At 48.2% G+C, this 15,569-nt stretch overlaps 1 protein-coding gene across 1 annotated transcript in view; it reads left to right on the top strand.

Moving 5' to 3' along the window:
- PCDH19 (protocadherin 19) overlaps window positions 1–15,454 on the top strand; it is a 75,254-nt gene extending 59,800 nt beyond the window's left edge. The window contains exon 5 of the mRNA XM_068957149.1: window positions 10,457–15,454. Coding sequence (XP_068813250.1) covers window positions 10,457–11,046 — 590 coding nt within the window. The 3' untranslated portion in view covers window positions 11,047–15,454. The remainder of the gene's footprint in view (window positions 1–10,456) is intronic.
- Window positions 15,455–15,569: the final 115 nt, after the last annotated feature.

Genomic DNA, 15,569 nt, shown 5'->3' with positions numbered 1-15,569 from the left:
TGTCCACTCCATAGAGAAGTTCATGCTTAGCAGTGCCATTTCAGGCAGTCGGCAGGCTCGGGAAGACGTTCTCCTGCTGTTTCTAGCAGGTCCATGTGCTGGAGGCTGCTTCTGCATCAGTGAGGTCAAAGAACAAGTTTGAAAATTGGTAGCAGTAATGACTGAGAGAGAGCCGCTCCATTGTGGAATGGGCTGGCCAGTCCCAAGGAGAGATCATTGTTTGCTCTCCAGGGTTCTCCACCGTGTATATGCTTTTTCCTTCAATCTAGGTAGAAAACCTGTGAATCAATCAATTCCTTACGGCTTCCTTCCCCATGCAGCATGAGCATGGCTCCTGTGTTTTCACAAACCCGGCCTTTCTATGCTAGCCAGAGATAGTTAGCAAGCCCTCAGGGCTGCAAAATCATCCTTCTGCAGCTCTGGTGATAACAGGAGCGTGCCTGCCTCCACTGCCATGGCCGAGCCTCTCCTGGGGCAGAGGGGCTGGCGTGCGACAGGCTTTCCAGGAATGTCAGGCAAGGGCAGCTGCAGCTTCCGACTCTGTCCGCCTGCTCTCGAAATGGTGAAGTTTGGGATGTGCTGGCCTCACATACCTATTGCAGATGCTGTTCGAAGGAATTTGAAGCCCGTCTACAAATATGCAGTGTGCAAGAACAGCTCTACCTTGGTTAGATGGAGCCGCCTCCGTGGTGGAGCGGCTGTAGGTGTTTAATGGTCCACAGCGTTCAGCGCCAAAAGATGCTAAGAGTGAGCAGTGCGCCAAGCTGACACTCTGCACGGTGGTTTTGGGAAGCAGACTGGCATAACCTAGACTTTGAATATTGCTCCGTAGCAAGAAAAGCCACTGATCTGTGGGCATCACACTTGATCTTAAGGATTTGGTTTTATCAGCTCATCCAGCACTTTCATAAATTAATGATGGGTGCCTCATCTCAGCTACTCTCCTGCAAGGAGAGCATTAGGATGTATTGGTTTGTTTCTTTCTGGCTCAGATAGGTGCCAGATTAGACGAGGATAAAATATTCTCTGTGAGCATCCCGACTGGTGTAAATTGGTATGGCTGCCCTGAAGTCAGTGAAGCTGCTTTGATTTACGTTGGCCCAGGAGCTGGCCTGCTCTCCATCAGATAGAATCGGCTTGGAATTGCTTCTTATCTCCCCGAACTGTAATTTCTGTTTTGTTGGATTTTTATCAGAATCATCAAGTAGCTATTTTCTGAACGACACCTAATTTTGCATGGGACACGGTAATAATTTGATTCATTGTTGCTGTTCAAATTGGGATGCGTGGTTCATACTGCATTACCCCAAGACAGAATATTTGAATTTGTCTGTTTCAGAATTGACAATGGGAGAGAAAAGTAACCTTTGGATTAATTTGCTTTCGCAACTAAAGTCCCATTAAATGGAAGGCAGCTGGTGTCAAAGGCATAAATGGAGACAAAGTTTTGCTCCCAATTGTGGGAAATGTGTTTAAACAGACTAGAAATGTTTCCATCTCTGCAGGGTATAATATACTCAAATGGTTACATTAACATGAAAAAAATATAAGAAAGAGTGTATTTAGGACAATCCCTCTGTATCCAGTGTTAATGAAATTGAATTCCAGTAATGAAGTCAAAGGGTTGTATTCTTCACTTGGTGAGCGCAGTACAGTAACTTCCATTAGCATTAATGGGAGCTGTGCCTATGAATTACAGAGCCATAGTGGTTCGAGATGGAAAAGGTCTATCAGATCCTGGAGTGCTTTCCTCTCTGAGGACCAAATCCTGCTCTCTCGATTCTTGTAAGCAGTCTGTTGGCTCAGTTAGTATGTTAATGAGCCTGTATCTAATACCCCTGTTGATACGTAAATACTAGAGTTTCAGAGGTGAAATCCCTGCCACACAGGGGCCAGCACAAGCTCTACAGACCACTTAAGTTCCCAGAAAAGCATTAATTGGCGTTTAAATGGTGCATTCTGTCGGCCCTCTGAACAGGAATTAATTTCACTGTGCAAATAAGGCGGGGATTGCCCCAGAGTCCTGGATAGAGGGGGACGGCCAACCTTAAACTGCGTCCTAGCCCATCCCTCAAGGGCCTGGCTCACTTGTATTGCATGGCATGCTCAAAAATCAGCTGCTCTTGCTTTGGGTGATCTCCCTCCTTCCTGTAGCATTATACTTATCCAGGAGGCTTCAGAGTGCCTGAAAGCTGGTTATCCTGCAAAAAAATCTTTATCATCAAGGCTATTCTTAGCCACCTAGTACAGAGTTAGAAAGATACCTTAGATGTGTCAGTGTGCGTCAATCTTCATTCATTATACAGGTACAGCTTACCAGGAGAAAGGACGTTATTAATGGTAATGTGGAGCAGGGGAAAGAGGAGAAGGGGCCAGCCCTTGAGCTGTTGTAAACCAGCGTGCCTCCACCATGCTTCCCGGGTGCTGGGGCCGTTTGCAGTAGCCAGGAGTGAGCCCCGGTACGTCTGGTCTGTTGACCGTTACAGAAATGCTTTCCGTGAGCTGTGTTCAGACACAGGTCCTTATCAGCAGTTGCATAATAAATGGATCTAATTCATAGCCCTTGTTTCATTAAAGTAATTCCTCACCGGCTTTTGATTTGTCCAAGCGCTGCTGACCTCTTGTATCGGGAGAGACAATCCAGGATTAAAGATGTAGCATTTTTTTAGCTTGCATAAACCCCAAACAATGGGGAAGGGCAGAAAAAGAAAGACCCCTCATTGCAGTGAAGAGCATTTGTCACTGTCCTCGGTTATTAGTATCCTCCGAGAATTGTACGAGGGAAGCCACGACACGATTACATTTCTGCATAGACTGGAGGTTTCTTATTAGGAAAGGCAAAGAAGGCTCTGTAAAAGCTCATAGGTCAAAAATATAATGTACTATTCCCCACCTCTCTCTTCTTGTTATGCTATTAGCGAAGATAAGGGAGAGGTGCAGAGTCTTAATTTACAAGCAAAAGATGAACCATGGCTGGGGACTGTTTGTATTTTGCTGGAGCTTATTATTTTATCTGGAGCTGAGTGCAGTGGATCGCAGTTCGCTAACCGGTACCAGCAGCTCCCGGCTCCTGGGGCCGTGGCGGGAGCCGGCCGGGGTGAATGTAGATGAGTTTAGCGCCGCTGGAGCGTGCAGGGCTGGCATCTTTGTGCTGGGTCCAGGGCAGGGGCTGCGGCTCCTGACAGAGTCCGGCCAGCGCCTGGCTTTTGGTGGCCGATGCTTCAAAGAAAGTGAAGGTGCTGAAGTTGAAAAGCAACCCCCAAAGTAATTGTAAGAAAAGCGTTAAATAATGCAGTTGTGCATTGTCCGTGAAAGATAGCTAACCAAGAGCAAACATCAACAGCAGTGTTTGATCCCTTCATGTTTACTATTTATTCACATTTATTATTCATAAATTCCATCAGAAACGTTAGGCCTGCACCTCGGCGAGACATTTGCATTTTATTTTAAGTTTGATTTCCCCCCACCCCCACCCCAGTTTTGTGAACAGAGATTTAATGATTTGCCTTTCCACATAGTTCTCTTGCTCATTCTCCCTGGCTCCTCTCTTCTTGTTTCAGGAAAAGATTTCTAACATGGAAAAGTGATATTTGAATAGATTCCCCTAAGGCAATCAATTTACTTTTAATTTGTCTGGAACTAAGCTTTTCTTTGTTGCAATGAGAAAGGATTGAAACTGCTGTAAAATTTATTAGCTTCCAGGAAGATTTTGAAATGAATTTTTTAATGATCGTGCTGTTTGCTGTACCCAGAAGCAGTGTCATCGTGATTACAGTATAATCATACGGTTGCTGAAGAAACACTGAAATATGGAGATAATGCTATACTTTCATATGAGTGCACTTATAGTAACGGATGGAGAAATCTAGGTATGCTGACAAATATCGCCCTGTGCAGGGTGTCAGTCCAGATCCCTTCACAAATATAAAAATGGGATCGGGGTGGACACTGCCACCCCTTGGCTTGCCCTGGGTTTCCAGTGTTGCGGCCAGTGGTAGTTTCTAGCTGCTCCTGGTGCCGTCAGGAGCCGTTCCCAGCCCGTACCTACGCGTGGTTGTCTCGGCGTAGACACCCCCGTGGTCTGGGAGGGATGAAAGCCTCTTGGCCAAGTCCAGTGCTTTGTCACGAGCTTCCCGCTTCACGCAAGGCAAAATGCAAACGCGGCGGCCCAGCTGGGCTCTGATTCTTCTAGTCCTCTTTCTTTCTTATTTTTCATTTTCAAGTGATTTCTCTGCTCCTTTTCCTTGCTCCCCATGTAATAGCACAAATGAGCTCTACTTACTCACCTCGGCAAACCTTCTCTGACATGGATTGGATTGAACCGAGCGGCTGTTTGAAAATGGAAACTCCAGGGACTATTGTCATTGCCCAAATTGCACCTTAGATTGTGTAACGGCACATGTCATCTGGCCATTTATCAGGAATATTACATTCCCAGGCACTTGCACCTTGGTACGATTTAACTTTGTCTCTTTGGCCGACGCTGAGATTCCTCTGAAGATAATTCAATTGCTGTGAGAGCTGAATGGGCTGTCTCTTCAAACGGGTTTCGTGTTGCTGTGGCACGAATTCAGGTACGGAGACTTCGAATAGGAGAGTAGAAGCATTTGTGCGTCCAGAGCCTTGATTAACCCTTCCTTTTAACTGCCGAAGGCCCGGAGGATCCAGTGGCTCCTGGCTGTGCTGCAGGAGGAGTGGGGCGCCCCGAGTGCCCCCTTTGGGGGTGGCATTTGGCTCAGGACAGGTAAAGGTGCTGTTTTCCCATGCTCCCAGCCCTTCTCCAGCCCGTTCTTGGTCCTTCTCTGCCCTGTCCCAGGACAGGGGTCACGACGAGCTTCTTGACCAGCAAATTTGGGGAGCGTATGGCAAAGTTATGGAGGCAAAACAGAAGGGCATGCTGGTCCAGCCACAGCCTCGTCATTGCAAAGACCCTGTACGCAGGGGGTACGGCACCTATGTTTGCCTTGCTTGTACATCCCCTTTTCCCCTGCTTGAGACACTCCTTCCTTGCAGCCGTCGGAGGTGCAGATCGCCTCCCTCCTCCCGCACTTCCCTCCCAAGACTTATCTGTCCTTCCCCCTGTCAGGTGCTATTTTACTGGTGTGGTCTTCTGGGGCCTTGCATTTTTCAGCTCATTGGAGCCTGCCTGAAAGCTCGCGGAGACCACGGGGACCCTTTTGGCTGGCATGAGCGGGCTCTGATCAGCCCCGGGGGCTGGACTCTCTTTGGGTAATTGATGGGCATTGCAACTTGGGATAAAATCACAGCCAAGCTCGTGCAGTGTTTTGCTAGCAGTGAGGGACTTCTTCCCCGCCTTGCCGTGACTCATGCATGAAGCTAGCAGTGTTTTTATGGTAGGGTTTTGTAAGCATGGAGGGCCTTGGCTGGGCGGGCTGTGAGGCAGCCCTGCCCGCAGGTGCCGTGGGGCTGACGCTGCTCTGACACCGCTCTCTCCGCAGCGCTGCTCGTGCCCCGGGTCGGTGCTATACCGCACTCGTCCCTGGGAATTGGGGCAGCGCCGGCATTTCAGGTCGAGCTCTCCGCTTTTCCGCATCTCTGCGCTCCCTGGCTTCCACTCCCACGGGCTGCCGAGCGGGCTCTGTATCCACGTGCCGATGAGCTGGGGGTCTGGGTCTCTTCCACTGGGTCTTTCTGAAGCCGTTTCACTCCTTGGCCGCCTGCTGCCTAGCTCAGGCCCTTGCAGGGGTCCGGCAGGCACCGTGCGAGGGTGGTTGGGGCTGGTGATTAGTTGTCTTCGAGACAACTTGCCCCCTGAGGGGCAAGTGAAGAAGACTGGAAATCTGCAGCTCAGTGTGGATATTGCTGTACTTGTTGAGAAGCGTATTTATTCCAGCAGTGGCCCTTTGGTTTTTTTGCTTGCACTTAACAATGATATATTTCTCGGGCAGTCTGGCTCCAGAATAACTGCTCACCTCCTCCTTGTGGCAAGGCTTCTGCCAGGACCTTGCTCTGGAGTCCTTGTGTGGATCCTGCCAGGGAAATCTTTCCTTGGGATCATGCGTTGCACTGGTGCAGCTCTCTGCCCTGCTGTAGGTAAGGGTGTGAGCTTCAGGAGGCAGCGGTTGTGCCATACAGCCCTTCGTGGCAGCACTGCCTTACCTGGCAGCCAGAACAGGTCCGTCTTCCCCAAACCAGGGCAAAGAGAGAAAGGACATCCCACCGGCCCAAGCTCTGGTGGCAGGGTAGCTGTTGGGGGAAATTTATGGGAATCATTTTAAAAGCCACCCTGCCCCAAGGTGCCCTGAATTGAGCTTCTGGGTGTGTGCTGCGTGAAGAGACCTGCTGAAAAACAGACGTTGCCCTGTCCTGCTGCTGTGACCTCATGCAGGACCTGCCTACTTGCACATCTTGCATGCAAGACTGCACCACCATCACCCGTGAGCTGGCATCTGCTCCCAAATGTCTGCGTGGGTGAGCTGTCAGTCAGCGTTTCTCCCCTACAGACTGTCCATGACAGCCTGCTCTGCAAGAGGAATCTCCTCCCAGGGTGCACGTGATGCACTAAGCTCTTTAGAAAATCTGGCCCCTGTTCGGTAAGACTTGTAAAGCCCAGGACAGGGCTATTTCCCCTTCCCCCAAAATGCCCTTGCCAGATGAACCTCGGCATGCCATCCTGCTCAGTACTTGCTAGGCCAGTGCATTAGAGAAGAGAAATCAAGGTCTTTCTTACCCTGAACTGGAGTCTCTGGAAGGTGTTTGCTCCATGACTCGGGACCTCCTGCCTAGCAGAGCCAAAGTTGCCAGTGCTGCTTCTCCCCACTGCAGCGAGAAGTGCCCTGAACCCTTAATGCTTCCATTGTTTTCTCCTCCCTTTACCTTCCTGCCAGGCGCTGGCTGGTAATTGCTTCACGCCACCTTGCTCAACCCTCCTCCATCCGTGGGTCCAGCGCGGATGTGGGAAGTAGCCTGTTTTGGCTGCCTGCCATTTGTCATGTAGTGCATGATGTGATTGTTATTACCTGGGCTTTGCTCCTTGCATTGAGAACGTTTTTTTAGTGCAGACAGTAACAGTTGTATTGACCAGGGCAGGTCTAGAGCTGTAAAAGAATTTCCTGTCGTCCTATTTCCGATTGTTAAAAAAATATAAAGAATGGTGCAATAAAGAATCCGTGAATGTGAATGACTGTCTCGGGTGCCGTTACGGCTGGATGAGCCAGACCTAGCTGCAAAGGGCAGCGTGAGGAGCAGTGCCTGGCGGCTTTGTGCCTGTGCAGTGCAGGAGCCGGCGCGTACTTTGGGGCTGCAGCTGCTCCGGTGCTCTGGTGCTCGTCCCGTGCTGGCCGAGGAGGATGCGAGATAGGACGTGAGGGTCTGGAGTGCTGTGTCGTCCGGCCTGCTGGAGAATTCAAAAGTATACCTTTTTAGGATCTGTGATAGCAGAGATGTGGTGGGGTGCGTATGTGCATCAACAAGGCATGCTTATGGCATAAAAATAGCATTTTACGTGAATACGAGGTTAACAGGGTGGTGGGGTAGGTAGTCGAAGATCTCCATTCTGACAAGCAGAAGCTGCTGCTGTTGAGCACCTGCGTCAGTCCCTGGAGGCTGCTACCTGGTCGGGTCCTGTCACCAGTGGCCTGTCCAGGGAGCCCAGGGACGTGTCCCGGAGAGCAGGACATGTCTCTGCAGCACAGAGCCGAAGTGCATGATGGGGACGGGAGCAGGGAGGCAAAATGCACTGCGGAGCTGTTTGCTTTTTTAAGCAATGAGTGGTGACTTCTGTCCCTCTGCCTGCCAGCCCAGTGTCTTTCATAGTTGCTGCATTCCTTTTATGAAACAAAACATTACAGTGGTAGAATTTAACGTAACGCTTTCCATCTCTTCGCTGGCCTATATTTCCTCTGTGATTTGTAGACAAGCATCTTGGTGCCCACAGAGGTTCATCTCCCAAACACCTGGCCAAAAAAGCTTACGGAAGCTGCGCTCGGAGCAAGGATCCCTTTGGGTCTGAGGAATGTCCACAGGAACCGCAATAATCAGTGAAGTCCTTGATCCGTTTTTAACCGTGAAGTGTGCCAGCTTGGAATAGATAGGTCGAGGCAAAACAAAACCACAGGTGCTCTGCCAGAACGGAGTATGGTTTGCCTTGGCTGTCAGTGCTCGCTGCGAGGACTGTGTGGATGGGGGTATGTGGAGTTGGCCACTGCTAGCAGGATTGCCTGGATTGGGAAGGAACAGCAGTTTCCTCCATGCACTTACATGTTGCACTAGACAGCCCAGGGTGTGTTGAGATCCAGTGTTTTATATTTGCTAACAGATTGAAGTGATGTGTGTTCCAGCAAGGAGCCCAAGGTCACACAGCACAATAAATCAGTGTCTCATCTGGGATTAGAACCCAAGATATTTCTGTACCCCCTCTGGCCATTACCAAGTCCTTTGCTATCACAGCGAGACTGCACGACTTTGTATGCTTATAGCACCCTTCTGAAGTTAAGCTGTGGATAAATAGGCAGACAGCAACACTTTCTGGGCAATTTTTCTTTTTTTTTTTTTTAATTTTGTCGAAGTGCTTGAAAGTAGCAGAATCAAAGTATAAGAGCATTGGCTTTTAGATCTTGGTGCAGGTTGTTCTGCATGTAAGGCTCAGAGCATCACTCTCTAAAACTGCTGTAGACTACTGAAACCCAGACCTCCTACACAGCCACCCAGCATTGTGCTTCACACAACCAGGTGGCTGCTCTGATGTAGAGAAATAGCTTATGTTTTACCCATAGGTTTTCAATTAATTGGCTGCTTCTCCTTTAAAAAAAATCCTTTTTTTTTTTTTTTGAGGTCTGCCTTTTACTCGTTTATTCTCTGTAAGTGTTAAGCTGCTCATATTTTGGTGCATTGTGTTATGTGCTGAGAATTTTTATCAGCCGCCCTAGTGCTAGAATGTGGTGGAAATACCAATGTATCTGAAAAGCTCAGGTTATATACACAGATGTACAAAGCATCAAAATGAACTGTTTTCAAATGGACAGGAAGGGAACCAAGGCTGAGTCTGCACCTTTGCGAGGTTCAATCTATCAAACCGACAAGGACCAAATGCATTCTTTTATTGTTATTAGCATTAATTCTTAACGCTGCTGTGCTGGTGTATAAGTTACGGTAGGAATGAGTTACACCTTTGTGTATGAAAAGCTTGTGCTTTATGAGGGTTTACTGGGCTATCTGCAATTACAAATTCTTATCAAATGGAGGAAAAGCTGAAGGCATAAGCTGGGATTGAAAAGGAGCCGGGGGGTGTGATGGTTCAGTGGGAAGGCATGGTCTGGTGCTCCGCAAAGGCTGGGAGAGCTGAGACTTCTGGATTTGATTTCCAGCTTTGCCCTTGGTCTAGCCTGTCCGCTTCCCTGGGCCCCAGCTCGTCCATCCGTGACGAGGGGGATAACGTTTCTCAAGCCCACGAGAGAGCGGTGCAGTCAATGAAGGACAGTTGGCCATCGGAATTGGGTGCAGGTGCCCTGGGAGCGCTCAGGGCTGCGTCCCCGCGGAGGAGGGCTGCTCGGAGGATTTGGGCTCCTGGAGCGGAGGAGCGCTTTCAGCTGAGCCACTGGCCGGAGGAGCAGCCCCTGCGCTCGTCCCCGCTGTCAGCCCTGCCTGGGCCAGCGCCGTGCCGCTCGAGAGCCGTGAGACCTGGGGACGAAAGGTCCCTGGAAAGGGTAAACTACTCTTCCATATTTCAGCGCCGGAGAGTGGTCTTGGGACAGCCCCAAGTTCGGAGTCAGATGGCAGAGAAGGGATCTTTATAACTCTCGGGTGAATAAAGATCTAGTGCTGGGAATGACACATTTAATCTTCAGTGGAGCAGGCCGTCTTGGAGATTTATAAAGCCGCTGTTGTGTGGGAGGCCTGTGGGGATTAAGCAAAAAGTAAAAACAGACCAACAGAAAAGAAACACTGTCCTCCCTCTGCTCCCTTCCTCCCCCCTCCGAAAACCCAAGCTTAAATGTCACGTCAAACCAAGTTTAAAACGTGCTGGCTTTTCACGTTGGTTACCAAAATCAAAAACTGCTGACTCTAAGCAGCTTGACACGTGGGACAAACCTTGTTTTAATTTATTTCCAATCGTAACTTGTTTTCCCCTAGGTTTTCGGTCTGTCAGCAGCAGCAAAAAGCAGATGACACACAACCTGTTGGAAATTGAACTCCAGTCTCTGGAATAGCAGAAAAATGGCAGTAAAAATCCCTCTTCCAAGTGTCGCTTTAAAAATGATTGCTGTTTGCTGTAAAATCACTAATGTTTAGGTAGGAATAACGGGTAAAGCCTGGCTCTACAAACCGTTTCTCCTCCTGGGGAGGCCGCGCGCGTGCACCGCGGCGCGAGGACGGCCGGCGCGCCCGTCCTTGGCGCCCAGCCCGGCACCGCGGCTTCGGGGCCGCTTTCTGCAGGGACGGCTTCCGGAAAGACAGGGTCACCCGTTTCACGAGCCCTTGTGTTTTCTTCACGCAGATCAGAGCGAAGGATTTCATTGCAGGGAAGAGTGCCGCATCCTGGGTCACTCGGACAGGTGCTGGATGCCCCGAAACTCCGTCCCCAGCCGTGCCAAGTCCCCCGAGCACGGGAGGAACGTCATCGCCCTCTCCATAGAGGCGACCACTGTGGACACAGAGCCTTACGAAGACTGTAGCACAAAAAGGACTTTTGCAACGTTTGGCAAAGAAGGGAGCGAGCCCCTCGCCGACGAGCGGGCCGGCAACCCGAAAGGCAAAAGAACAGTGGATCTGCCCGTCTGCAGCCCCAAGGTGAACGGCGCGGTCCGCGAGGCCGGGAACGGCTGCGAAGCCGTGAGCCCCGTCACTTCGCCCTTGCATCTGAAGAGCCCCTTGTCTAGCAAACCCTCAGCATCATACAACATCATGCACTGCCCGGGAAGTCGTGACCTGGAGCCGTTTGTGAACACTGGCCCTTCCCGGCCCACGGAGGCAGAGCCCAGGGGGGCGGACAGCGAAAATATCATGCATGAGATTAACCCACTTCTGCAAGAATGTAGAGAAAAAGACTCGCCAGGAGTGAAGAGACTAAAAGACATAGTCCTCTAAACAGCACCCTGTAAAGCAAGGAGAAACCACGCTACTCCGAGCGCATATTGTTTTTATTGCTTACCAATGGTTCACAGATTGCTGTATTTAAAAGCTTTCCCTAAATGTATTGTTTATAAATGAAGCTATTGTTAATGTGACAATCCCACTTGTTTCAACAGGCAGCAGGGGTGTTCAGCTGGAGCAAATTAGCTTGGTTTTTTGTTCATCATGAGGTGGTAGATGGCAGGGGGCAGAGGTGAGACCTGTTCAGTTGTCAGAAGTGCTACGTATTATGTATTTTGAATTTATATATTTTTATATCTCAAAATTAATATAAATTTCCATTCTTGTAATGAATCGAATTGCAAATTCCTTATTCGGACATCTTTGCTAATCACCCTGGCCTTTTTGTAGTCTAGACAAAATAAGGGCCATTTCTTGTGTATGACTGTTTAAAATTACAGTTCAGTGAGTTTTAATATTTGCCCAACACAAGGTTGTTTGTATTTTACAATGTTGCTACTTTGCTATGGACACCCCTGCATTTATGAATCCTTTTGCTGTCACATGCTTATCTGTACTATTATTGTATTTGATATTGCAAATTACTGTATGTCTAGTGATGGCAAAAGGCTTTCAAGTTTTTTAAAAAATCACAATCATCTTATTTAAAACCTTGGGGAACCTGCAGTTTTCAGACCCAGTGGAGCAAGTGCTTTTTCCAGTCCCCACCATCCCCTGCAGCCTTCACCTGTTCTTGCAGGGTAGTGACAGGGCATTACGGGAAGTCATTTTGGGGGAAATTCTGCCTGAATTGTCAGATGCACTGTGCTGAACTCTTCCAAAACCCATTTCTATTGCCTGCTTTCAAGGCAATGCATGGAAAGTTATTCCAGAAGTTTTTTTTTTAGCATCCGGATTTAGATATTCCCTATCTCTAGTCATTTCAAAGTCAAAGTGATGGAATTATTTAAGAGATCTAAATTACCTTCTCAATTAGACACACACTTCCAAGTCAGCATTTCTCAGTCATGATTATGCTAAGTATGTGCGTGTATGTATGTTATCATGGCATGGATTTTAGTGATCTGATTTCTTTTTATCCCTGCATCATGAATAAATACGGAACGAGCAATAGCGATGTTAATTTAGGGGCAGACAGGTGATGTGTAACAACACTACTAATTCAATTAATGTGCCTTCTTAATGGAGAAAAAATTAAAGCAATTCATTATTTTTTCCTCATAATTAAGGACTTTTTTGTGTGGGTACAAATTTACTCATATAAAATTGATTTTAAAAATTGAGCTACTTTAATAGCCATTTGTAGAAGGGGGAGGGAGAAGAGGTCTCAGAGCTCTCTGTTCTCTTGCAGCGATAATTCCTCAGTGAGGTAAGAGTAAGGTAGGAGGATTTCGGTTAGTGTATTATTATGATTAACCCTTCACTTGACAGATTTTCCTACCCGAAATAATGTTTCATAGAATTTAAAATTGACTACAGAAGGGAAAATATATAGCTCTTGCCAATGTTTGCTGTACCAGCAAGTTGAAATTAGCAGTTTCTAGAGAAATAGTCTTTCTAGGTCTATATATCATGATAAAATATTTTTTACTTTGATTTATTTAAATTAAAAATGTCAACAAGAAAACTAGCTCCAGTCATTATTATCCTCAAAATCAAATAAGCTCAAATAATTTGTTTCCTTAGGGCAAATTGATAGCGTCTGAATGGGTAGCTGTTCCGAGACAGGTCCTCAGTCAGTGTATTGTCGGTGTCGCTTGATAGCACCGTGAGTTTGAAAAGAACCTGCAAGGAAAGCTCTTCTAATGCAATTAGTGCTGCTTCCCTCTCCGCTGTTGATTACTACCTCATTCAGGCTGAATCCCGTAAAATAATGTGACATCAAGCTATCCCTCCTAAAAGTAACCCAGGGAGTCTCCTTCACGCTGAAGTTCGGAGTCCGTTTTCATGTTCTCTCTGTTCTAGCAGGGTTTCCTGCCTGGGTGCTGTACGGCTGCGATTCTTCTTCTTCTTTTTTTTAATTCTTTTTTTCGGACAGATGTATTATTATACCACGAGCAACAGAAGGAAGAGGCGGGCTCGGCGTTCTTAAAGTAACTGCATTTTCTGCAACTGGTAGGCTGGGTTTATTCTGATGCTGCCCGTTTTTGTCCACTTGAGTTGGCTTTATTCAGGAGAGCTTAACACATGCGTTTGCTGGGCGAAAGGCGCTTGCTGGACACCCTCGGCAGCTCAGCCCCGGGGGCGGGCAGCAGTTTGCAGAAGCGGCCGGGCACCCGCAGTGGTCCAGGCTCCCCCCGCTGTCCCTCAGTTTTGAGCAGCCGTCCCTTGGCCGCGGCGCGCCGGCGCGGGGCTTCACGGGATGGGCGATGGGCACGGGTCCCCTCCGCCGCCGCCGCGGGCTCCCCCGTCGTCTCCGGCACCTGGAGAGCGCCAGCCCTTAGTTCCGCCCCAGCGTTGTCCTCTGCCTATGGCGCTGCCGCCACCAGCCTGGTGTTTGGGATGAAAAATAGATGCTAACTGAAAAGGAAGGGAGGAAAAAAAAAAAGAAAGAAACATTTCTCTAATTTACCCAGAGGAAACGTTCCTTGCCACTCTGAATAAAAACACAGCCGAGAAAGAATGTGAAATAATTCCGTATTAAAAGGGGGCATTAAAGAGGTCAGTAAACCCTTATGCCTCCAAGAAAATCGTTTAAACAACAGTTTTGCCTGGCCTGACCTGCGCCGCAGCCAGGGATGCTGAACGACTGGGCGGCGCGTCCCTGACACGTCGCTGCTGCGCGTTGCAGAGCGAAGGGCCGAGAGCAGAGCCGGGAAAGGGCCCTCGACTCCCTTCCCTCTTCCGAATGTTTTGCTCTTTCTGTCACTGTCCCTCTCTGTCATCCGAGAGGAGTTCAGCGCTCCTGGGCGAATCGCAGTCTCTCTTTCCTTTTTCTTTTTTTTTTTTTCTAATAGTTGCATCAAAACTGGCCATGCAAAAATGTAAAGGCTGCAGGGTGTAGGCACTTTTAATGGTTTAAGATATAATTAGCGGGATCATTAATAATTCAAACCTGTCCTCAGATTTGGTTTAGGAAAATCAGTTGTGTCCGTTGGTTTCCTTCGGGCAAGCTTGCTCTGCTCCCCTATTTATCCAGAGGAGCAGCAACTGCGTAGTATGTCTGTACCGAGTATGACGAGGACCCGATTTTGAGACGTCCTGGCTGCTGCGGCCGCCAGCGCTGCCCTGCGCCCCGGCGCCGGAGCCCCGCGGGGCCGGGAGCGAGTGGGTGACGCGCTTCCCTGCTCCGAGGAACAAGCGGAGAGAGTCCTTTTGCTCCTGGGGTCTCCCTTTTCTGCCTGCCCAAGTCCGTGACGGCCGGGGTTTCGATTTTGCACTGATCTAACGCAGCGGGGGTGCAGGAGGGGTGAGGGAGGGGAGACTGGCAGTTGGAAAAAATAATCCCCGAGTGCTTGGCGCGTTGTCCTGATGAGGTGGTTGCAGTTCCCTGTTTTACTGTGAAGCTGGAGGTGGCCTGTGGATCACACATTGTGCAGAAGTGAGTTACTTTCCTTTTTTTTTTTTAAATAGGAAACAAGTTGTGTGTTTTGTGAAGAACACACTGTCTGACTACTGTGTTGAAATTATTCTTGGGGAAAAAAAATTTCTGATTATGAATGGAAACACGTTTGTCCGTCATTGGGGAAAATTGATGACCTTGTTGCTACAGCTGCCTTTGCAGCTATAGGTAATCTTTTATCCAACTTGTGCGTTGCAGTTCCTTCGGGGAAAAACCCAGCCAAGTCCACTGCAAGCCCTGGTGAGATTCGTTATTGGCACCAGCCGATGTTCAGCTGATCTAAGCTGGGATGTAATCTTTAAACTCCAAGAGCTGACCTAATGCAAACCAGTTTTCAGCAACAAATACCTCCTTGCACTATTCCAATGCTAAAGGTATTAGTTGCAGAAGGCGTCACACCTTACAACTACGAGCTCCCGTAGCAGGAAAACTAGCCTGATGACACCATTACAGTCTACCTGCCAAAACAAGGCAGGGTTTCAGTGGGACTTAAGTGCGGTACGTTTCATCATGGTGTCTCCGTTGCTGATTATATGAAGAATAAATTGTTGTATATGCTGATATGTATGTTATGTACATTTTCACAGTGATTGAATCATTGTAAACAACAAAATGGAAAAAAAAAAAGAATCACCATTCTGTCTATTTTATGAAGATGATAAAGCAGCTTTATTAAATTATTACGATTCTGTTTCAAAATGGTGTACCTGCCACGTTGTTTTTTTTTCACCTAATGAGAACTTTGTTTTCCACCTCAATGTGATTTTCTTTTCTCTGCTTTGAGCATCTAATGCATTTTAGTATTAAAGGCAATTATTGAATAAAATGGAAAGTAAGTGTTTGGTTAAATATGGCTAAGTGGGTCTGCTTTGATGGGCTCATGGTGCTGGTCCTGCTAAGACCAGAGCAGATGGAGACCTGTGGCTGATGGGCCTTGGCACTGCTGAGGGTGCCA

This window comes from Struthio camelus, chromosome 11 (assembly GCF_040807025.1).
Source record: "Struthio camelus isolate bStrCam1 chromosome 11, bStrCam1.hap1, whole genome shotgun sequence".
Lineage (NCBI taxonomy): Eukaryota > Metazoa > Chordata > Aves > Struthioniformes > Struthionidae > Struthio > Struthio camelus.
Note: the sequence above shows the minus strand (reverse complement) of the source record. Positions and strands in the feature narration are given on the sequence as shown.